This window comes from Cornus florida, unplaced genomic scaffold (genome assembly GCF_030987335.1).
Source record: "Cornus florida cultivar Cherokee Brave unplaced genomic scaffold, ASM3098733v1 CherokeeBrave_3.0.0_Hap2_Chr02, whole genome shotgun sequence".
NCBI classification, from domain to species: domain Eukaryota; kingdom Viridiplantae; phylum Streptophyta; class Magnoliopsida; order Cornales; family Cornaceae; genus Cornus; species Cornus florida.
This window is the reverse complement of record NW_026775572.1, coordinates 67,476,360-67,501,456: the sequence shown is the minus strand read 5'-3', so window position 1 is coordinate 67,501,456 and position 25,097 is coordinate 67,476,360. Positions and strand designations below refer to the sequence as shown.

The 25,097-nt window shown below is 40.3% G+C and overlaps 1 protein-coding gene across 2 annotated transcripts in view; it reads right to left on the bottom strand.

The window, feature by feature from the left end:
• The window catches only part of LOC132295225 (uncharacterized), a 125,244-nt gene that overhangs the window by 24,809 nt on the left and 75,338 nt on the right, over window positions 1–25,097 (bottom strand). For both annotated transcript variants that reach the window (XM_059793397.1, XM_059793396.1), the window contains exons 24-31: window positions 23,261–23,304; window positions 23,061–23,192; window positions 22,796–22,927; window positions 22,653–22,705; window positions 22,514–22,562; window positions 18,510–18,568; window positions 1,198–1,337; window positions 926–1,098 (exon numbers count right to left, since the gene is read on the bottom strand). In XM_059793397.1, coding sequence (XP_059649380.1) covers window positions 926–1,098; window positions 1,198–1,337; window positions 18,510–18,568; window positions 22,514–22,562; window positions 22,653–22,705; window positions 22,796–22,927; window positions 23,061–23,192; window positions 23,261–23,304 — 782 coding nt within the window. The remainder of the gene's footprint in view (window positions 1–925; window positions 1,099–1,197; window positions 1,338–18,509; window positions 18,569–22,513; window positions 22,563–22,652; window positions 22,706–22,795; window positions 22,928–23,060; window positions 23,193–23,260; window positions 23,305–25,097) is intronic.

Here is a 25,097-nt window from a genome sequence, read left to right as displayed (position 1 = left end):
TGTGGCCTGAATTTGGTGTACACATGACCCGGGAAATTTTTTGCTCATGGGTCGTGGACCCTAATTAGTTTCTTGCAGCCCGATATATAAGGGCACTTAGGGTTTGGAGTGGTTTATGAGAGACTCTGAAATTCGTGCAGAAACAGAGTTTCCAATTTTACACCACTCCAAACCCTAAGTGAAATTTTTTGTCAGATCCCAACCGTAGACGTAGGCTGTTGCCGAACGACATACAAATAGTTGTGTTCTTTGTGTGGTGTGTTTACTTTTCTGTCATGATTCTTGATTCAACTTGGGTTCATTGCGTTTGTCATAACATATTTAAATCCTCTAACACGGCCCCTCACATGTGGCCTTCTTTTGGCCCAACACATGTTTCTCAATTTTAATTATTGATGAGGTTTGAACTCGAGACCATTGGCTCTGATACCATATTAACCACCATCTACTCTAAAACTTTATGCTGTTAGAGAGGGTGTAACTTTATTATTTAAATCCTCTAACGATATCCAATACTCGTCCAACTTATATTGTCAATTGGAATATGGGAAAAACATTGAACTGACGAGCAACGTTCTGATGATTGTCAATTCTAGCATTTTTTTTTTCTCTCTCTTAGGGTAGTTCTTCTAGCAGGAATCTGAGAAGCACCCTTTTGCTAATTGAATCTACAGTTTTGATAGTATTATTATATTAATTTTCTTACCAAAATACCACATAAAGGTTATCATCCATTTAATAATTCATATTAATTTTCTTACCCATCAAATTTACATCTTAAAGGTTATCATCCATCTAATACTTCGTCTTTGTTTTCCTGTTCAGTTAGATGAAAATGTGAAGGCCTTTAGAAATTATATAGTGCAAAAATGATATTATGATAGCAAAGCACAAAGAAACTTCTCTCATAAACTAGCAATCATACCTCGGGTCTCTCATCAGCTCCTAGCTTTTTAAGTAAAGAGAACACTGAAAATAGCAACTCGTCAGGATTAACTGCATTTGTGAAGGGAGCTTGGTCATGAACTATACCAATGTTAAGTTCTTCCCTCTTTTCACCATCGATTTGATTTGAAATCAAATGTACATCCAGAATTCCTGGAATGTTGTAAGATAAGAGAGTGCTACAAAGTTACAAGTATATGTTCACTGCAAAGACAACTACATAGATCAATAGCTTTACAATGGCAACTGAACCTGTTTCCTTTTCCTCTGCAGGCCCGTAGAGAAGCCCCTTTGCAATAAAATCAGTTGTAGTCCATAAAAGTCCTACTGCTGTCAAGCTTATATTCAATTCAGTTTTCTGGGTGCTGTATGCCCCAGTTACATCTATACATCTGCAGAAGTTGAAATAATACCGGTAAGAGCCCAGTACCTGCTGAATACTGATGATAACAAAGAAAATGTCTATAAATTCAAGGAACATGTCAGCAAGCACAACTCTTAAAGCCTAACCCCAACTATTTGGGATAAACTACAGGTAATCCTTGTTCATCAGTTTGCTTAAATGAGGGCCATGTGAGCGAAGAATGGAGGCTGTGCAGCGCAAAAAAAAAAAAAAAAAAGAAAAAAAACAACATAATAAGGTTATCAAGTTATATACTAGAAATTGAGAAGAAAATACTCATTCCCTTCTTATAAGCCAATAGGTTCTCTAAAATATATATCCCCCAGGTAGTCTTTAGAAGTAAAATTTGAATTTCAGGACTTCATTTCCAATGTCTTAAGTGGTTCTTCATTAAATTATTCTGGATTTGAAGGGTTTCGGACGTTGCAGAGGGGAGGAGGTCTCGCCGGAAATGGTCGTCGGCCTTTTGTGCAGCAACGGGATCAATCAAGATGACGCGGTGTTCTTCACGCCTTTCAGGCGCGTGGGAGGGGGTGGTTTCCTGATAGTCCATGTGGTTGGCGCTCAGGCCCTATACGTTCCCAGTGGAGAACAGCTGTTCCCACGATCATTTCAAATTCTAACTTTGCTGGGCTGAATGGTGGGCTTGGTTCCAGGGCTATTGTTTCTTCAAATGTTTTGCCTAAGCCTGCTGGACTCCTTATTGGGCCTAAAAGACCTCCTTCAGTTTATAAGAGGCCTATTTCTGGTATTGTGGATGGCGGGCCGTGTCCCATTTACTCTAAAGAATTGTCTGTTGGTGGACAGTGTACCCAATCTTCTAAAGAAGCTACTGTTGGTGGGCCGAGCGTCCATTCTCCTAAAGTTTTTTCTGTTAGTGGGCCGAGCGTCCACTATTCTAAAGAAACTTATGTTGATGAGCATTTGGGGGTTAAGGTTGGACAGAACTGTGGATCTGGGTTGGGATCTAACAGTTTCGAGCCCTTGTCTTCATTAGGAGATGTCTCAGGAGATGCCTTGGCTCCTTGTGCGACTGGTTCGATGAGAGCGAGAATCAAGGGAGATCGGAGAGTGAAGGAGCAGGTGCTAAGACATCGTTTGCCTAAGAAAAAGGTTATCCTTCCTGCTCTTCGCAAAAAGTGGTCTCGAAAGGAAAAGCAAAAATGGGTGGCGTCTTCGCAGATGGGTTTTGACTCCGGTATGTTTTCAGTTCCTTCAGGTTCTCCCTCTCCTAAGATGTGCTCTTCTTCCACTTCCTCTCCTTTCTTGGGGGGGTCGACCACTTCTCTGGGACTGGAGTTGGGTGGTTCTACTAATGTTTCTCACTCTTTAGCTTCGGTGGGTGAGAGGGAATCTGTTTTGACCGACAGGCCGGATGGTGTTGCTGGGAATCGACTTGGCTTTTCTCGGAGATGTGATGGCTTGTGTGAGGGAGTTATAGTTTGTGTAGGTCGGGATGTAAAGTTGAAACTTGATGATGATACGGCCTCAATTCTGCTGGAGTTAAGAAACCATTTGGCTTCAAAAGGTTTTTTCTGTGATTCAGGAGGAGTTTTGACTGAGGAGGAGCCTGTTTCACAGTTTTGTTCGCATTCTTCTTCTGTTCTTGATGATTGGGAGGAAGCTGCAGGTTCTTCTTTTGATGGGGATTCGGGCATGATTCCATGGGAAGACTTGGAACAAGCAGTGAATTTGGCTGTTGTCCCCCCCGGAGGGAATTGGACCAGTGCCTCGACAAATGTTGGGGTGAATGACACTAAGGAGTGGGTGAGGGAGAAGGGTCTGGAAGTGGGCCCTCTGCTGGGTGTTTCTTTTGAGGGTAGGGTGGACGAGGCGATGTGTTTGTTTAATGATGTTCTCAAATCTCATTTTTAGAAAAAGGAGGTTGATAAGGTGGGGTTGCAGGAGGAGAAAGGGGAGACAGTGATGCAAAGTCCAAATGACCTTATCACGTATGAGAGGAGAAATCGGGGGTCTAGATCAGGAGGGAAAGGTGGAGGAAGGGAAGGAGGGTTGGTTATCCCAAGTGTTTCCCAATGAAGCTACAAATTCTTTCATGGAATGTTCGGGGTCTCAATGACCCGGTCAGGAGGAAAGTAGTGAAGTCGGTTATTCGTAAAGGTGGGGGCCATGTGGTGTGCCTCCAAGAGACTAAGCTTGCTTCGATGTCTGACAGGATTGTGAGGAGTCTTTGGGGTGGGAGATTTGTGGAGTGGATTGCTTTGGATGCTGTTGGTTTCTCGGGGGGCATCTTAATTATGTGGGATAACAGATGGGTGTCTAAAGTGGATGCTCAGGTTGGGCGTTTCTCTGTTTCATGTGTTCTTGCTTTGGCTGAGGATGGGGTTCATTGGGTTTTTTCGGGTGTCTATGGTCCTTCGAAGGACGGTTTGCACCATTTACTTTGGGAGGAGTTGGGAGAGATTAGACGTCGTTGGTGTTTGCCTTGGTGTATTGGTGGGGACTTTAATGCTGTTCGTTCTCCGTTTGAGAGGTCAACGGGAGATAGGTGGACATCTGATTTGGAGGCTTTCTCGGAGTTTATTGATGAGTTTGGATTGATTGATTTGCCTTTCGTTGGAGGGCCATTTACTTGGTCCAGTGGCTGATCTCCTCCTACCCTTTCTCGGATTGACAGATTCCTTGTGTCTGGGGAGTGGGAGGAGAGGTTCTCTGATGTTGTTCAGGCTACATTGGCTAATCCTATCTCTGACCATGTTCCGTTGATGTTGGATTGTGGCGGATTGTGAAGTAGGTGCTCTCCTTTCAGATTCGAGAACATGTGGTTGCGGGCTGAGGGCTTTCTGGAGAGGGTCCGTCTCTGGTGGGAAAGGTATGGTGTGGTTGGCACCCTTAGTCATGTGCTAGCAGGCAGATTGCGTCTATTAAAGGATAATCTTAAGACTTGGAATAAAGAGGTTTTTGGGAACCTTCAATGGAGGAAAAATCGGGTTCTTCCTGAAATAGCGGCTATTGATCAGATGGAGGGTCAAGGGGATTTGGTGGATTCTTTGAAGGCTGGGAGGGCAGAGTGCAAGGCGGAGTTTACTGAGATTGGTGTCTTGGAGGGAGATCTCGTGGAGGCAAAAATCTCGAGCTTTGTGGCTTAAGGAGGGGGATCGAAACACTAAATTTTTCCATAGATTAGCTAATGCTCATAGAAGAGGCAATCATATAGGGAGGATTCGAGTTGAGGGGGTCATTTCTTGTAAGGAGGAGGAGATTCACAAAGGATTCTCAGAATTTTTTGAGAATTTGTTCAACGAGTTTGTTGAGTGGAGACCTTTGCTCGAAGGGTTGCAGTTTGACTCCATTTCTGAGGAGGAGTGTTTGGGCTTGGAGTTACCTTTTTCTGAGGAGGAAGTTCTGTTTGTTTTGAAGAGTTGCAATGGGGATAAGGCCCCAGGTCCAGATGGTTTTACTATGAGATTTCTTCTTGAATGTTGGGAAGTGGTTAAAGGAGAGGTGATGGGCACTTTCCATGCTTTCCATTCTCGGGAATCTTTTGAGAAAAGCTTGAATGCCACGTTCACTGCTCTCATTCCAAAAAAGGGAGGGGCTTTGGATGTTAGGGATTTTCGCCCTATTAGCCTGGTGGGTTGCATCTACAAGCTGATTGCCAAGGTGCTTGCTTCAAGGTTAAGGAAAGTGTTGGATGGCATCATTTCGGACTCTCAAAACGCTTTTGTAGGAGGCCGCCAAATTTTGGATTCAGTTCTTATTGCAAGTGAATGTGTGGACTCCAGATTGCGTAGTGGAACCCCGGGTGTTCTTTGTAAGTTAGACATTGAGAAGGCGTATGACCATATAAGTTGGAGCTTTCTTCTGTACCTGATGGAGAGGCTGGGGTTCGGCGATAGATGGAGGAGATGGATTCATTTTTGTATTTCCAGTGCTCGCTTTTCGATCCTTGTTAATGGTGCTCCTACTGGTTTTTTCTCTAGTTCAAGGGGCTTAAAACAGGGAGATCCCCTTTCCCCCTTCTTGTTTTTGTTTGTGATGGAGGCCCTTAGTAGATTGATGAGAAGGGCTACTGAGTTGGGTCTTTTGAGAGGCTTCCGGGTGGGCAGGGAGGCAGATTCTCAGTTGGAAATCTCTCATTTGATGTTTGCTGATGACACTTTAGTTCTTTGTGATGCGAACGTTTCTCAGATTAGATATTTGAGATGTATTTTGATTTGGTTCCAAGTTGTTTCCGGCCTTAAAGTGAATGTGGGAAAAAGTGTTTTGGTGCCGGTTGGGGAGGTCCCTGAGATTGAGACTTTTGCCGATATTCTTGGCTGTCGTACTGGTTCATTTCTCATTTCTTACTTAGGATTGCCTCTGGGAGCTCCTTCGAGGTGTGTGGGGATTTGGGATCCAGTGGTGGACAGATTTGAGAGAAGGTTGGCGGGTTGGAAGAAGCAGTATCTCTCCAAGGGCGGTAGGGTCACGCTGATTAAGAGCACCCTCTCTTGTCTTCCCACGTATTTTATCTCTCTCTTCCAAATTCCCTCTTCAGTTGCGGAAAGGATGGAGAGGTTGCAACATAATTTTCTGTGGGGGGGGTAGAGGTGAAGAGTTTAAGTTTCATTTGGTGAGATGGGACCAAGTTTGCAGGCCAATTCGCAATGGTGGGTTAGGTCTCCATAAATTGGTGCCCCTTTAATAAGGCCCTCCTTGGGAAATGGTTGTGGAGGTTTGGGATGGAGAGACATTGCTTTTGGAGGAGGGTTGTGGCATGTCGTTTTGGGGAAATGAGAGGAGGGTGGAGTTCTTTGGAAGTTAGAGATCCTCGGGGGGTGGGGGTTTGGAAATTTATTCGGAAGGGTTGGGATGATTTTTCCAAGCACATTCGGTTTCGTCTCAGAGATGGGAGGAAGATTCGCTTCTGGGAGGATGTGTGGTGTGGAGATGTGCCTCTTGCCCTCGCCTTTCCTCAGCTTTACAGGATTGCTACGGATAAGCAGGCCATGGTGGTTAACTGTTATCATCTTGATAATGGAAGACTGGTTTGGGATGTTCGATTCAGGCGTTCCTTTTAGGATTGGGAGATCGAGGACGTCATTCGTTTCTTGGAGTTGTTATATCGCCAGAGGATTGTGGAGGAGGATTCGGACTGTTGGTCTTGGATTACAAACTCTCAGGGGCGCTTTGAGGTGAGGTCTTTCTTTAAGTGCCTCTCTTTTGTTCCTGGAGTTCGTTTCCTTTGGAAGTCTGTTTGGCGATCCAAGGCTCCTCTTAAGGTGGCTTTCTTTGTGTGGACTTCGGTCCTAGTTAGGATTTTAACCCAGGATAATCTGAGAAGGAGAAGCCAGGTGGTGGTCAACCTTTGCTCTATGTGTCTTAGTGATGAGGAGTCTGTGAATCACCTTCTTATTCATTGCCCTTTGGCTAGAGAGTGTTGGTTTTGATGCTTGGCTTATTTGGTGTTTCTTGAGTTATGCCTGGATCTGCTAGAGGGTTGATTGAGGCGTGGAGAGGTTGCCCTGTGGGGGCTCTCAGTCAGGATGCGTGGAGGGCTACGCCGCTTTGTGTGTGGTGGTGTTTATAGCTTGAAAGGAATAGGAGATTCTTTGAAGGAAAGGTTTTGTCGATTTCGGTGCTTAAATTCTCGATTATTTCTACTCTTTTTTGTTGGGTTTCAGGAAGAAATCATTGTTCTTTGGAGGAAGTAGTTGATTTTTTAGCCTCTTTGAAGGCTTGAGGCCTTTGTGGTCTTTTGTATTTGCTTGGGTTCCGCTCCCCTTCTGAGCCTTTTTTTATAAAATTTTTACTTATCAAAAAAAAAAAAAAAAAAATTTCATCAATTGAAATTTGGAAATGAAAAGAAAAATCATTTAAAAGTATTGAAGATTTAATGGAGGAATCAGTGGGGAGAATTCTTCCAGTAATTTATGTTGTATCCTATTATTGAAGATTTGGCGTTACTAGAGGAATCAGTGGAAAAAAATCCTCCTTGTTTCCTATTTTCTATTTCTTTCCATTCTCATAATATCTTATCCTATAAAAAAGAGCCTCCACCATTGTATTGTATATGAGTTGAGAGATTATAATAAAAGTGATGTAGCCCTTTGGGCTCTTTGTGCCGTGGATGTAGGCCCTGGTGGCTGAACCACGTAATATCTGTGTGTTCTACTTGTTTTATTTATCTCTTCGCTTCCGTTTTATGCTTTGCGACATGGTGTCAGAGCCTAATTTTTCTTCCTAGGTTCGAACCTCTATTTTAGGGTATTCCTTTAGCATCTGAAATGTTACTAAGGGTGGTTTCTCGATGCTACTTGTGACTTGTTTGGGCTGCCGGTTTGTTCGGCAGTAATGTTCTTCGCCTTTGCCGTGTCTCCAGCAATTTTTATTGACTTGTTTGGGCTGCCGGTGTGTTCGGTAGCATTATCTTCGTCTTTGCCGTGTCTCCGACAGTTTTTGTTGACTTGTTTTGGCTACCAATGTGTTTGGTAGCATTGTCCTCGCCTTTGCCGTATCTCCGACAGTTTTTTGTTGACTTGTTTGGGCTGCCAGTGTGTTTGGTAGCATTGTTCTTCGTCTTCTCTCTTCATCATTCACACTTGCTGTTACTCGTCATCTCAATGGCAAGTTGGGCAATCATGCTCCAACTTGAGGGGGAGTATTGGAGATTTAATGGAGGAATCAGTGGAGAAAATTCTTTCAGTAATTGATGTTATTTCCTATTATTGAAGATTTGGTGTTACTAGAGGAATCAGTGGAAAAAAAAAAATCCTCCTTGTTTTTTATTTTCTAATTCTTTCCATTCTCATAATATCTTCTCTTATTTAAAGGAGCCTCCACCATTGTATTGTATATGAGTTGAGAGATTATAATAAAAGTGATGTAGCCCTTTGGGCTCTTTGTGCCGTGGATGTAGGCCCTAGTGGCTGAACCACGTAATATCTGTGTGTTCTACTTGTTTTATTTATCTCTTCGCTTCCGTTTTATGCTTTGCGACAAAACTAATTATGATAACTCCAATTTATTGAAATGGTTACATGTAGAACCAAGAAAGAAAGAATGAAGTCTTGTTACGAAAATTCTTGAAAATTAAATTTTCAGAATGAATAAATTTTAGTTAAATCAATATAGGAGGAAAAAAAAAGGAAGTCCAATATTGTCCATTCATTTCCTAAGTCAAATTAAGTCGACCTACCATTAAAATTGGCCAATAAAAATTCTGAACCAAAATCCAAGACCATTTGAGATGAGAAAAATCAATAGAAAAGTTTGTTAGACAGTAGTCAGATCAATCTTGCACATTAGGACTTTGACTTTGTAGTCTATTAGGATAGGGTGTTCTAGAGATTTGAAACAATTTTTTTTTTTATAAGTAATAATTCATTAAAAGCACTCAAAAAGGGGAGTGCCCACAACGGAAATACAAGCCACCAACAGCGACGCTACAATTTTAAGCTATCCACAAAATCCAAAAGACAATCCATAGATTTACAATTTCGCCCATTAACCCAAAAGAATAAAGAAGATAGTATATTGTATTCAAGAGACCAAGTGGGAGACTCCTCCCCATCAAAGGAGCTCCTATTTCTCTCACGCCACAAGCCCCACCAAAGACAAAGGGGAGTGGCATTCCAAGCATCTCTAGAGATTAGAAGATTTTGAAACCAATTTAGACTTGGAAACCAGTGTCTTACCAACTTGGGATATCTACTAATTGATTTGTGTGCACAATGATCAATCCAAATTACTCCAGCAGTAAAACTCAATAGATTGACGGATCCATGAATAGATCCTGGCATTTTGGAGTGCCTTGAATTGATCCATGGTGTTGGTCCATCAAGCCACACATCCTATAGAGCCTAACTGCAGATAGTCTAACAATAGATGCTTTGTCAAAGAACTCAGAATTAAGATTTAATATATCATTGCAGAACTTACTAATCCTAGTTCCAGGAAGCTTATCTCAAGATTCCAAGTAACTTATATTTAATAATTTATCATAGCTCATCTCTTTTGAATTTTCCTACCTATTATACGTTGCTTATCCCGATGCCTGCATAGTTGTTCAAAGACTCGATGAGATTCGGAGAAAGTTTTTGTGGGGAGGTTTGGGAGATGAATTAAAATACCACTAAGTTAACTGGGAGAGAGTGTGTACCTCTCCTAAAAAGGGAGGTTTGGGGATCCAAAGGCTGGACTAGTTCAATAAGGCTTTGTTGGGCAAATGGCTTTGGATATTTGGGGGTGTGAGGACCAAATTTTGGAGGCGTGTTATTTCCTGTCACTACAGGGAGGGAGATGGAGGGTGGCAGTCTAGGGAGGCGAGAACCCCAGCAGGAAAGGGTTCTTGAAAACTTATCCGAAGGAGATGGGATGAGTTCTCCAAACGCATTCAATTCAAAGTTCGGAGTGGAAGGCATGTTAGTTCTTAGGAGGACAGAAGGTGAGGGGATTCTGCTTTGGCTCCTAGGCAGTGTTATTAAAGGCTCGCCTAGATGCACGCCTAGACTCCAGGCGCAATGCCCAGGTGCGCCTTTGACAATATTTGCGCCTTTAATATGGAATATGAATATGACTAATAGTAATTTAAATTTTCAATTGTGCGCCTCGCTTTACTCAGGTGCGCGCCTCATCTTGCGTTTTGTGCCTAGGCTCCAAAGGACAACTAGCGCCTTGAGCCTTTAATAACACTGCTCGCAGGTTTCCTCGTCTCTTCAGGATTTTTGTGAAGAGACATGCTGTGGATACTGACTATTATCGGCTCGATAATGGGATGGTGACTTGGGATGTGCAGTTTTGTACAAAGTTCCATGATTGGGAACTTATGGAGGTTACAGAATTCCTAGCCTTAATTTATTGCCAAGTGGTGGAGGGTGAGGGTATGGTCGAGAATGGTGTGGGTGGGCACCTCGAGAGGGGTGTTTGAGGTTAGGTTTTTTTATTAGAGTATGATGGAGCTCCTTGGCCCCACATTTGCTTGGAAAGCTATTTGGAGGATGAAGGATTGTGGTGAACTGGTGCTACATGTGTAAGAGGCCGTGTGAATCTGTGAACCATCTTCTGGTCTATGTTTTTGGTTGCTTTTGGTCTGGCTTGAAATTTTCCAGAATCCATTGTGGACATGTTAGAGGCTTGGAAAGGCTGTACAGTGGAGAGCTGAGTCAGAGATGTTTGGAGGGCCACTCCACTTTGTTTATGGGGGGGTTTTGTGGCGCGAGAGAAATAGAAGATCCTTCAAGGGAGAGTAGTCTCCTATTTGGTCTCTCACACACAATATACCGTCTTCTTTATTTTCTTTTGGGTAAATGGGCGGAATTGTAATTCTATGGATCTTCTTTTGAATTTTGAGGATAGCTTAATGTTATAGTGTGGTCGTGGACAGCTTTTGTTTCCTTCGGGAGCGCTCCCCTTTTCGCCTTTAATGAAATATTACTTATCAAAAAATATAATTTTTCATAGCAAGAAAGGTAAGATTTTACAAACTTAAAATCTATGTAAATTCAACTTCTTATTTGGATTCTAATTCAACCTAAGAATCTATCTAAGGTTAAAGGGATCACCTAGTTCTGGTCCCATCACAAGAAATAACTTAAAATAGCTTTAACATTCGGTATTTCACAAAGTGGCTGATTTTAGGCTCAAACTCCCGCTAGTGGCACCAACACTCAAGCGTTTTAACACTAAACTAGGCAGCAACCCTCTACAAATCTAAGCTTCATGACCAAAATCCGCATTTCAAAAGTCAATTCACAACAACATAAAATAAAATTTTAATTTTTACAACTCCAAACTAGTTCCAGCTTAATTCTGAATTATTTCCAAATAACTCCAAATAGTTCGAGTTTCTTATATGATTCTAAACCAACTCAAAAGATTGATTAGAAATATTCTACACCGATTAAATTATTAATTAAACACTCCAAATTCTAAGGTCGTCTTCGTCACATACCTTTCCCAAAATGTGTGACTAAATGAGCTTGAAGCTAGAAATGGATGCAACCTTTCAGCTCAATCTTCAATCTACAGTCACAACTTTAATGTTGAAGGCGAACATTACCATGACGTGACATAACAATATAGACTATAAACAAAGACTTTACTCAGCACTTTTTCCTAACATGAATGTCTTTATATCATATGCAATGGGATAACTACCCCCAGTTCACATATCGTACTTGGGTAATAGGAAAAAGTTTACCATATATTTAAATTTAGTGGCACGACGAGGAAATTTTAGAATATATATATATTGGAGGATTAGGGTTTTGAGGTAAAGAAAAGAATGGAGGAAGATGAAAACAGCAAGGGTTCTAAATCAAAACAGTATTTCTTTTGAGACTTGGATGTGTTTATGTGACAAGGATTTGTCTTGCTAACAAAATTATTTAATAAAATAATAACTCAGAAAGTGTTTGATGAGTTATGGAAAATATTTTAATACCAATATAAAAAATAAGAGATATTTAAAGTTGTACATGTAAATGTCCTAAAATTAATAACTTATACTACAAAATATAGGAGAAAGAGTGAAGAAAGAATAAGATATAAAAAACTGTAGTGTCGAACAACCAATTTGGAGTTACGACTGAAGCTATTTGCTTACTAGGCAGTCAAAGGGAAAGACATAAGAGACAAGAAAGATCTTCAAATAGTTCTTATATATATAAAATAATGGGTTAAAGAACCCAAACACATATATAATTAAATAATTGAGACACAGTTTGGTCTTTTGTCATGCTAAAGGACATAAATGATGGACTAGTGACCATTATAAGAATTGCAATGGAGACACAAAATAAAATCTAGTTACTATGATATTAAATCAAGGATCAACATTAAATCCATATCTTTTTGTCTTAATTACAATATATATCAACAAAATACATTTAGGATAAGATTCCGTTGTGTATGCTATTTGCTAATAATATAGTTTTAAAGATGCAACTAAAGCAGTGATAAGTACTAAATTAGAGGTTTGGAGAGAAGCTTTAGAATCAAGAGGATTTAATAGATGTAGGTCTAAATTTTTTTTTTGATAAGTAATAATAAATTAAAAAAGGCGTTCAAAAGGGGAACGCGTCCCTTAAACATTAGAGGAGCCGGGGTCTAAGGCCCCAAAGAATCCAGAAAAGTAATTAAAACATCAGAAGAAGAGCAAGACCTCCTCTTCACATAACTAAAGAGAGAGCGAATAATAACAAGTTTCAGTGTCGCTGTAGACGACTCCTTCCCTTCAAACTTTCTACTATTTCTCTCCTTCCAAATGCACCACCAGACGCAATGTGGGCATTTCTCCAATAATCGCGCACACCCCTGCTCACGCGACATCCTCTCCTGGCATGAATCAAATCCTTAGTAGAACGTGGCATTACCCAACACATGCCAAACAGTCCAAGAATAAGATTCCAACAACCGTACGTCACAGGGCAATGCATTAGGAGATGATCAACAGATTCCCCATCTTACTTGCAAAGGCAGCAACAATTAACAATACAATTTCCCCTCTTCCTCAAATTATCAATCGTCAGAATCTGACCCCAAATAGCTGTCCACACAAAGAAGGCCACCATATAGTTGTCATACCCCTTGCCAATTACACAAAGAAGAGCGCCATATAGTTTTCCATGGGAAGTCAAAGCTAACAAAATTAGATAGACATGAGAACAAGGATCTTACTTCAAAACGTCCGTGAGAAGAGGGAATCCATATCAAATTGTCATACCCCTTGCCAATTCCTTCCTGCCGATACAATTGGTCCAAAAAAATACTCACCTCGTTCAACTCCCAATCCTGAAATGAACGCCGAAAATGCACATTCCACGTAATCCCACTATTATCAAGCCGATAACAGTCAACCACGTAGGCATGTTTGTCAACTGCAATACTGTATAATCTAGGAAATGTGCGAAATAATGGCTGATCCCCACACCAAAGATCTTCCCAGAAATGGACGCATCTACCATCACGAACTTTGAATCTAATATGAGAAGAAAAAGCATCCCATCCCTTCCGAATGGATTTCCAAGCCCCAACTCCTCCCGCAATAGAAACCGGGCGTGTAGTCCAACCGCCAACGTCTTCCCCATACTGTCAAGAGACTAACCTTCGTCAAGGACGATGCATTTCCTTCCCGAATCTCCACAACCATTTGCCCAAGAGAGCTTGATTAAAAGGAATCAATCGTCTAATACCAAGACCACCCAACTTTATAGGCTTGCAAACTCGCTCCCCTATCTGACAAGGTGATACTTGAACTATTCTCCCCTTCCGCCCCAAAGAAAATCCCTTTGAATTTTTTCAATCCTTTCAGCAATGGAGCATGGAATTTGGAACATAGAAAGAAAATATGTGGGAAGACTAGATAAAGTGCTCTTGATAAGAGTTACTTTGCCCCCCTTAGACAAATATTGCTTTTTCCATCCAGCCAACCTCTTTGCATACCTGTCAAGCACAGAATCCCAACTCCCCACTAACCTTGAGGAGACCCCTAAGGGCAAACTAAAGAAGGAATAGGAAAGGAACTAGCTCTGCAGCCAAGTACTGCGCTAAAGAAGAGATATCTTGAACATTCCCAACCGGGACAAGCTCACTCTTAGCCACGTTTACCTTTAGCCCGGAAACCGCCTGAAAACAAGCCAGGATGCACCTCAAATATCTAAGTTGACACACATCTGCATCACAGAAAACCAAAGTGTCGTCTGCAAATAGCAAATGAGAAATCTCCACCTGATGGTCTATATCTCTTCCCACCCTGAATCCCTTAATGAGCCCAAGATTCTCTACCCTGCCCATAAGTCTGCTAAGGCCCTCCATAACAATAAGAAAGAGGAAAGATGACAATGGATCACCTTGTCTTGTTCCCCGAGAACGCCCCAAAAAACCAGCAGGAGAACCATTCACAAGAATTAAGAACTTGACAGACGAAAGGCATGTCTCAATCCATTTCCTCCATTTGCTTCCAAACCCCATTCTTTGTAGCCAAATAGAGTAGAAAATTCCAGTTTACATGATCATAAGCTTTCTCAATATCAAGTTTGCATAGAACTCCAGGAACGCCACTGCGCAATCTTGAATCCACACATTCGCTTGCAATAAGAACTGAATCAAGAATTTGCCGACCTCCAACAAAAGCATTCTGGGAGTTTGAGATAATCCCATCCATAACTTCTTTCATCCTTTGAGCAAGCACCTTAGCTATAAGTTTGTAAATACAACCCACCAAACTAATAGGACGGAAATCCTTAATGTCAGAAGCGCTTCCCTTCTTAGGGATGAGTGCAATAAATGATACATTAAGCGACTTCTCAAAGACACCAGTAGAATGAAACTCCTGAAAGGTACCCATCACCTCATCTCTCACTGCCGCCCAACTTTCCATCAAAAAACGCATAGTAAACCCATCAAGCCCTGGAGCTTTATCCCCATTACAACTTGATAAGGCTTTTAGAACTTCTTCCTCAGTGAAAGGAAGCTCTAACCCATCTCTCTCCAACTTAGAAATAGCCTCAAAAGGGAGTCCATCAAGTTTGGGTCTCCAACCTAATGGTTCTGTGTAACGCTTCTGATAAAAAGAAACTATCCTATTACACACCTCTTCCTCCCTCCACAGCTCCACACCTTCCACCCGAATGCGTCCAATGTGATTACTCCTTCTATGAGCATTAGCTAGTCTGTGAAAAAATTTTGTGTTACGATCCCCCTCTTTCAACCAAAGAGTCCGAGATTTTTGTCGCCACGAAATCTCTTCCATACTAGCAATCTCAGCAAGAACTGCCTGACAGGAAGCTCTCCTAGTACAAAGAGACTCCATATCTCCACCCACCTCCTCAAGACGATCAATTTCAGAAAATTCCGTAAGGATTCTATTCTTTCTCCATTCAAGATTCCCAAAAACGTCCTTATTCCACTGCTTTAGATTGAATTTGAGAGCTCTTAACTTTTGTGTTAATATGAAACAGGGTGCACCTGTAACCATCGCTCCCTCCCACCAAGATCGAACTTTCCCTTGGAAATCATCCGTTCTCAACCACATATTCTTAAATTGGAACGGGGTTTTGCAAGAACACAAACCCCCACAATCCAAAAGCGAAGGAACATGATCAGAGGTAACCCTTGCTAAGACCACCTGAACAACATCCGGGAATTTTTCTTCCCACTCCCTAGAGATCAAAAATCTGTCCAGTCTTGAGAGAGTAATTGGATCCTTGCCACTAGACCAAGTAAAGGCTGCACCTTCCATTAGTAGATCAATGAGAAGATGCTCATCAATGAAGTCGGAAAACTGATCCATTTCTAAGGACCTCCTTGCCCCAGTAGACATCCCTGACGGGGGCCTAACAAAATTGAAGTCCCCACCCAAACACCAAGGGAGAGGCCACATTCCTTGAACATGGCTTAGCTCCTCCCAAAAAATAGGTCTCTCATTATCAACAAGCGGTCCATAGACCCCAGAAAAGACCCATATGAAATCATCCTCTTCCATTTTAAACTCACAGGAAACAGAAAATCTCCCCATCCACACATCCATTCTAGACAACCATTTGCTGTCCCATATAACTAAAATTCCACCCGAAGAACCTGTAGCATCCAAAGCCTCCCATTCCACAAACCTTCCTCCCCACAAGCTTCTAACCACCCCGTCAGAAATGGATGTCATCTTGGTTTCTTGAAAACAATCCACCCGAGCCCCACAATTCCTTAAAGCTACCCTCACCACCCTCCTCTTATTTGGGTAATTGAGACCACGAACATTCCAAGTAATAATTTGTAGCTTCATTAAGAACCAGATAAGATTAACTCCCCTCCCCCCTTCTTTAAACTCCTACTTCTGGTCCTTCCCCTTTCCTTCCCCACCCCTTTCTTCCCTTCATAGTTAACTTTAGAAATCAGATTCTTGACCTCGTGTGCCCCCTTCCAAGACGATAAAGGCCCGGTGTTCATTATCTCAGTGGTCACAGCAATCTCTCTTCCTTCCACTATATCATGAAGGATAGATAAAGTCTGATCGTTATTACCCTCTGATGAGACACCCAGCAACTCGCTAGTGGCTCCTATATTATCAATCACCCAGTCCTTTCCCATATCTGCAGAAGAATCAGGTTGCAAAACGGCCAAAGGTTCCACATTGGCACATTCATCCTCCAACCAAAGGGCTAGCTCATTAGAGTAAACCTGTTGTATAGAACCGAGGTCATCATCATCTTCAGTATCTCCCCCATTGTCAAACACCGAACCTGTGATATAGTCTTCTACTACATTAGCCAAATATCTAACAGGTGCATTCTCCTCAGTCCTTGTAGTTGGCAAACAGTTAAGACCTTCCAAAAGCTACACGCATGAAACTAACAGATACATTCTCCGCAGCCCCTTCAGAAGGCAAGCAAAGGCCTTTTAAGGCTACATGCAGACGGAGTTCTTTAAACAGAGCTGAAGCCGAAGCCGAAGCTGAAGCATTGGATAACTGAATATAGGGAAATGTAAGTTAGGAAAACTAGACATAGAAGTGGGGATATTGTGAACATTGAGACATGATAGCCAAAAAGTGAACACTTTTGTTATCAAGACTCGATGATTTACAAAGATAGAAGATTGAAGAAAATGTTAATCACAGAATTAAAGATAAATTCTCTACTTAATTGTGATCGATGTACACCACTAAAATTTAAAAATAAATCTTTTACTACAGCAGTTACTAGACTAGACACAATTTACCAAAAAGAATAAGGGCGGCTAAGAAATAACACATCATAAAATGAGATTAGTAGAAATGTGAAAGTTGAGATAGATGTTGGTAAAATTGGAAAGATTAAAAATAAAAAATAAAAAATTACAAGTACATTTTGGAGAAAGTTGAAACAGCACTAATTGGAAATAAACCGAGAAAAAAAAAAGACAAGGATGCTTTGACTATGTGCAGCAAAGACCAATAATTGCACTAGTAAAGAAGAATGGTTGGTCCATATTGAGCGTAGTTAGGAGAAGGGGAAGCCCAGAACTAACATGGATTAAAATCATAAGGAAAGATACAATAGAACGTGGTTGGTTTGATAGAGGTTAAGACTCTAGATAGAGTAGAATAACGAAACAAGATTAATGTAACTAACTACAATTAGTTGGAATTTATTAATTTTACTAAAACAGAGGGATCAAACTCAAGATCAACTTTGTTGTAAGAACTCCACGCAACCACCAAATCACATAAGCTTTCATTTTCAGATTCTGCGCCATTTATTAATATATGCATCAAGAAACGTACTTAAAGACGGCATATGGGGATGTAGCTCAAATATTAGAGCGCTTGCTTTGCATGCCAGAGGTATAGGGTTCGATACCCTGCATCTCCAAAAACTGCTACTCACCATTTATTAGGGTTTTATTTACCAAATATATATACTATAAGACATAAAACTCATCTTCAATCCTTATGATGATTATTATTATAAAGGCATTATAACACACGTTGACGATATAATTATTAAAGTTACTACTCCATCTAACAACTTTAAAATATGGGCCAAGTGGTTGCCTAATAATAATACACACGTTTGTCCAACTCATGGGAGAGGAGTTTTACACACGTGCTGGGAGTGTTGATAATACAAATAATATATTTTCAGATAATAGGTTGTTATAACACACATGCAGATACCCATATATATAATCACATACCATGATTCATACAGAACCTCTAGTTAGCAATCTGAACTAGTATTTTTTTTCTTCCCAAAATACGATTTTTTATTTTTATTTTTATAAATAAAATAAAATAAAAAAGCATTTCATGCCCCCACTCTGGCTCCATCTTTCTAGAACTCAAGGTCATGTTATTAAGACAACTATAATGTTTAGTGGCATAGTGACATAATTCAGCTCCACTTAGGAGAACTTCATAGTGTGTGTATCATTACATACGTCATCTTTATAGCACCACTAATATAGTATCAACTCAAAAATCTATTGGGTGGTATTCTTCAGATAATTAGAATATTCAATTTCTATTTTAATAGATAATATTAATATTCACTTAACAAGTATGATAATTTTGCAGTGATCAGATACAGAGAAAAAAGAAAACTCTAATGCTTCGATAAATATAAGTATGCGGGTTGCAACATAAAGGAATAAAAATAACATAAAAAGGAATACAGTCAAGAGAATGAGAAGAAAGCAGTAAAAAAAACATAAGTTGTTGAAAATGCTAATAATGGAAACTTACACATGAAGGCAGTCCGCAGGTATAGTTGAGAGCTCATCATTCATAATGACACGTAGGCTCTACCAAAAAGCACTATGTTAGCTTCAATCTAAATATACAGATCAAATTACTATTATGTGTACATATAATAGACGTTTTCAGAATCTGAAAACATTAACAGAAGCATCTGGCATCATTTACACAACAGACAGTAAACAAGGTTATAAATTACCACCAAGTAAGCATGAAAAAAATATGAATAAACAAATGAAGATGATTGTCAACAAGCATGCATGAAAAAGGAAGTGGTTAAAATTTAACTTGCATAGCCCAACAGAATGGAAGATATTTTACAGAACCGAGAGAGAGAGAGAGAGAGAGAGAGAGAGAGAGGGGTTATAAATATCTAGTTTGAGGTCTCCATGAAGTACAGAAAAATTGAAGCTGAGCAACTGAAAACTAAATGTAGGAATAAGCAGTTCATTATCACTTTAAAATGTCTACTGTTACAGCAATTTGCGTCAACAATAAGGCGATCTTAGGTGTTCTATCCTCCACAATTTGGAATATATCATTCCAGTAACTTTAATTACATTTAAGGATTTAAGATGTGCGATGGTGAGAGTACCAAGAAAACAACAACTGCTCTACAGCTGCAGGTGGAGAAGTAACATTTTTGGGCTAGGCAATAAGGGGATTTGTCAAAACCAAAGATGATTAAGGGTCTACAAGCAACCGTTTGCAAAAGGTTTACGGATTTGTAAGGAACTATAGACGTTGTACACAGAACGTTGAGTTGAAATGTTTGGACTTAAATTTATGTAGAGATGGAAAGGTAGTTCATCATCTAGCTGTGCAATCAACATTTATCTGAATTCAGTTTTCTATGGACCTCAGACCATATATTCTCTCATACATAGAATCTACTTTTTATCCCCTTGTATAAAGAGTAAAAGTTTTATTTCACTCCGCGTTGGTGCCAGAAAATTATATAATAAAGAAGAATTATAACCAACATTCATTCTCAACTTTTTCTTTTTGAAACAAAAAAAAAACAAATAGTGAGTTGAGGGAGAGGGAGAGGGAGACCTAGTGAGTTGGAGGTAAACCGGAGGGAGGAATGCAAAAGGCTGAGATTGGAGAGATCGCGGTGATGGAAGAGATTTCGTGGAGACAGAAATCTAGAGCTCTTTGGTTGAAAGAAGGTGATCGGAATACGAAGTGCTTTCATCGGATGGCTAATGCGCATAGAAGAGGAAACTTTATTGGAAGGATTCGGTCTGATGGGAATTTGGTGACTAAGGAAGAGGATATACGGACTGGCTTTGTGACTTTTTTTCAAGATCTCCTTACGGAGACAACTCACTGGAGGCCGTTGCTTGATGGGCTGGAGTTCTCAGGGATCTCTTCTGATGATAGGGATTGGCTTGAGAGACAATTTGGGGAGAAGGTCTTGGAGGCATTGAGGAGCTGCGATGGTGATAAAGCTCCAGGGCCGGATGGCTTTTCTTTGGCTTTCTTCCAGCAGAATTGGGAGGTTGTGAAGCCGGAGGTGATGACTGCCTTGTGTTCTTTTCATTCAAAAGGGTATTTTGAGAAGTCCCTAAACGCTTCTTTTATTACCCAGATTCCAAAGAAGGGCGGGGCTGTTGATGCTAAGGATTTCAGACCAATCAGTATAGTTCGTGCTGTCTACAAGATCATCACCAAAGTTTTAGCTATTCGGCTAAGGAAAGTGTTGGATGAGGTGATCTCAGAATCCCATAATGCTTTTGTTGGCGGGCATCAAATCTTGGATTCGGTGTTGGTTGCTAGTGAGTGCATTGAGGCCAGGGTTTGAAGTAGTGTCCTGGGGATTGTGTGTAAGTTGGACATCGAAAAGGCTTATGATCACGTTTGTTGGAACTTTTTATGTATATGCCAGAATGCTTACCATTGCATCTCGACTGCACGATTCTCAGTTTTGGTGAATGGCTCCCCAACTGGTTTTTTCGCGAGTTCTCGAGGCTTGCGCCAGGTAGACCCACTCTCTCCCTTTTTGTTTATCATTGTCATGGAGGCTTTTAGCAGGCTAATGCGCAGGGCGGAAGAGTTGGGCTTTATTCGGGGGTTTTCAGTGGGTAGCAGCCCAAATTAGATGGTTATCTCTCATTTGCTTTTTACGGATGACACGATTGTTTTTTGTGATGCTAGCTGTGTGTTGGCCTGCTTCCAAGTCGTCTCAGGGCTAAAGATTAACATGGGCAAAAGTGTGTTGGTTCCAGTGGGGGTCATTGATGGTATTCAGGATCTTGCTAACATTCTAGGATGTGGTGCCAGCACCTTTCCGATTGCCTACTTGGGGCTTCCTTTGGGTGTTGTGTCGAGGCGGATTTCAGCGTGGGATCCTGTGATTGAGCGATTCGAGAGGCATCTCGCAGGGTGGAAGAAGCAGTATCTCTCAAAAGGGGGAAAGGAAAGCTCACCCTTTTTTGAAAAGTTCCCTTTCAAATCTTCCAACTTACTTCATGTCTCTGTTCCTTATGCCAAAGGCTGTTATTGAGAGGCTGGATGAGATTCAGAGGAACTTTTTATGGGGTGGTGTTGGAGGCGAGTTCAAATACCACTTGGTGTATTGGGAGAAGGTGTGCTCCCCTATTTAGAGGGGGGGCTTGGGTATTCGGAGACTGGAGTTGTGTAAGAAGGTGCTGCTAGGCAAATTGCTGTGGAGATTTGGGAGGGAGACGTCTATTCTTTGGAGGAGGATTTTTGATTGTCGGTATGGAGAGGGAGATGTTGGGTAGCTGTCAAGGGAGGTGAGAGTTCCAGCAGTGCTGGGTGTTTGGAAGGGTATCCGGAAGGGGTGGGACGAGTTTTCTAAATGCATCCGTTTCAAGGTTCGGAGTGGGAATCACGTCAAATTTTGGGAGGACCGTTGGTGTGGGGATTGTGTTCTTCCTCGTAGGTTTCCTCGGCTTTTCAGGATTTCTTCAAACCAACACGCCATGGTTGCTAACTGTTATCGTCTTGATAATGGAAGGTTGACCTGGGACATGCAGTTTCGTAGAGAGTTCCATGATTGGGAGCTTGCGGAGGTTGTTGAGTTTTTGGCCCTGCTGTACGGTGGAGGGTGCAGAGATGGATGAGATGGTGTGGGTGGGCTCACCGAGAGTACTGTTTAAGGTCAGCGCATTCAATCATTTGCTGTCGGTGATCCCAGGCTATTCCTTCCCTTGGAAAGCGATTTGGAGGTCGATAGCTCCCTTGAAGGTAGCCTTCTTTGTTTGGTGCATTCTCACCCTTGACAATATTAGGAGGAGACGACAGATCATGGTTAATTGGTGTTGTATGTGCAGGAAGACGGAGGAATCAGTGAATCATCTCCTTATTCACTATCCAGTAGCAAGGGATGTTTGGTCAATGTTTTTGGTTGCTTTTGGCATAATTTGGGTGTTTCCTAGAACCACGGTGGATTTGATTAAGGCTTGGAAAGGGTGTCTAGCGGAGAGCCGGGCCAAGGTTGTTTGGAGGGCCACTCCCCTTTGTCTTTGCTAGGGTTTGTGGCACGAGAGAAATAGGAGACATTTTGAGGGCAAGGAGACTCCTTTTTGGTCTCTTAAATACACTATATTGCATACTTTATTTTTTTGGGTTAACGGGCGGAACTGTAGATCTTTGGGGGATCTTTTGGATTTTGTGGATAGTTTAAAGCTTTAGTTGTCGCCTTTGGCGTTTTTGTGTATTCCTGTGGGAGCTCCTCTCTTGAGTGCCTTTCTATGAACAACAATCCCAATGATCTCATACTATATGACTACTATAAAAAATATAAAAGATCCAATGTGTGCCTATAATAAATTTAAATAAATAATAAAAGAATTTTGTGGCATAGATTAGTTATTTCACTCTGATTATTTCTTATAGACTAAACTGGCATGCTAGACATGAAAAAGGCTGACAACAGCATCACCACATATATAGTACAGAAAATACAAAACTAGCATGACTTTTTTACATTCCCTAATGGCCAAGACATGTTGCTCTCTAACCTGGAACCCTAGAGAGACAATATCTTTCTCCGATGCGTCAGCTACAGACCTTAAAATAAAGAAGAAAAGGGTCATCCGTAGAAACAGTACTAGAATCACATTAGCGAATAATAGAATTCTGCAAGTAAAAGGCAAAAACCTCAACATTTCAAGAATATTTGGCCAGCTGTAGCGCAACTTCTCTCCATACCTCTGGAAAAATATAGGAAAGCCAAAAAGCATAGTTTGAAAACCTTGATGAAAGAGAGGAGCTATATACAATACTTTAGGTGTAATAATTACCTCTAAAACATGAAGAAGAATTTTTAGAGATCCAGCACGAACATCAACACTTTGATTTGAAAAATAGAGTACCCTTAATGGAGATATGATAGAACACTCGAGTGATCTCAAATAGGTATGCAAGTTATTCATCTAGGGAGAGAAGAAGAAAAACGAGTGACAAACCACATGTTAAAAAAGACTATGGCAATGTCAAACAAACAAACAAACAAACAAACAAAAAAAAAAAAAAAACAAACAAACAAACAAAGATCACAAATCTGACATCATTAGAAGTACTGTGTGCTCTTGGTGGTGTATCGTCCTGGAACTGATCTGAACTCAAAACAGCACAAATTGATTGATCCAAGGCGTCAAGTGCCATATTTCGTAACTGCTGATTAGAACTATCGGCAAGCTGCAAAACATTTTTATGTCAAAAACCATATAGTGGAAGCAACATAGGAAAATAATATTGTAAATCACCTCAAGAAAATGTCGAACGACTTGATCCCATAGTGGCTCGACCCCTATAACACAGTACATAACCTCAGAACAAAATGAATGATGACACTAAATCATAAAACAAAGACATGATCTAGGCATCCTAAATTCATATGATTTCTTGTAGTTTAAAGATTCTATATGCAAAATCACAAAGATAATAGAAACACAATTTCTGAGGAAGTCATAATAAATGTATGACATTAAGATGTGGAGCAAAGTGTGGAAGATCATGTTAGGAACTCTATCTCAAATTCCAAGTCTAATTAGGTTTCTATTTTAGAATTTTTTGTTTATTAGGTAATTTCTTGTTAGTAATCCTTGTCCAACAAGGAATTGGGTTTTGGACTCTATAAATAGATACATAGGTTATGGGTTGAGATGAATGAGATTGAATGAGGAAGTAGCCCTAATTCCTAAGAAGCACGAAACGGATACGGAAAACGGATACGACACAGACGAAGACACGGTGTAATGCAATCAGCTACGAAAAATAAACTAAAAAATCTAGAAGAAGGAAAACAGAGAGCTAGATCAATCTAAAGAATAGATTAAACACCCACAACTCAATCCCAAAGAAAGGGAGAGGTAAAAAGCTGAAGTAGCAGACACAATATATATTGATAATACAAATAAACTGCTGATTACAACTTGGAACAACCATTGTATAAGACACAAAGGATGCCCTAGCAAAGATTTAATCCTAGCCCTTCATATAAATGTAATCTAAAGGCTAGTATTCTGTCGAGCAGAATAAAGAGCTTAAAAAAATGGCAAAACAGCCCTTAAATAGTCACATGACTCACTTAAAAGGCACATGACTAATAAAATAAAACCAAAATGACAATTATACCCTAACTAGAGCCTAAGGTAAAAATTAAACATAAAATTAAAACAGATTTACAACCCATAAACAACGTTGCCCCTATTAATGCAATATCAACCCAGTCTTCTTAGGATCTTCAACTATTTGAAGAAAATCCTCTTGCATTTGCGTGATACGGCAAATCCTAAAAAATTAGGACACGAACACGACGAATAACAAATTTATTTATATAATATATAGAGTTTTACATTAAGAAATTAAGAGTAATATATTTTTATCAACCTAATAATGAAAAAAAAAAAAAAAAATTAAAATTGTGTTTTGCGTAGAAAAAGAAAGAATGATAGAAAGAGGGTTAAGAAAGAGAAAAAAACAAAGAAACAAAGAGGATTAGGATTTGTTAGAAAAAGAATTAGGGCTTAGTAAGAATCCATAGAAGAGAAAAAGTTCATGGAAACAAGAAGGTAAAGAACAAAAAAAGACGCAAAAATAATTTTGTTGTGAAAGGAAAAAAAAAGAAATATCTGTGGTTTGTGAAGAAGAAGAAAGAAAGAAAGGTGGAGAACAAAAAAAGAAGAGAAAAGAGGAGCAAGAAGAGAGAGAGAGACCATCCACAGGGAGCAAAGCTTGGTCGGTGGGAGAACAAGAGAGAGTCAAAGATGATCATGCAAGAGTTAGAACCTTTGAGCTAAAATATAAGCATAAATATCTGATTGTTTAATATAAAATTGTTTTATAAAACAATAACTTTTAAGTAATTACGTAATGACCATCATATTACAGAAAGCTATTAAACAACTCCTCATATTTACACTTCAAACTACTTATCAAAAAATATTTACACTTCAACCTCGCTTTTTTTTCAAACTTTCTTAGAATCCCCATGTGCCTTATCACAACAGAAAAAAAAAAAAAAAAAAAATCCCCAGGAATGGGATATGCGTGCCGTACACATATCCATGGCGTGTGCACGGCATATCCGAATATTCAAAA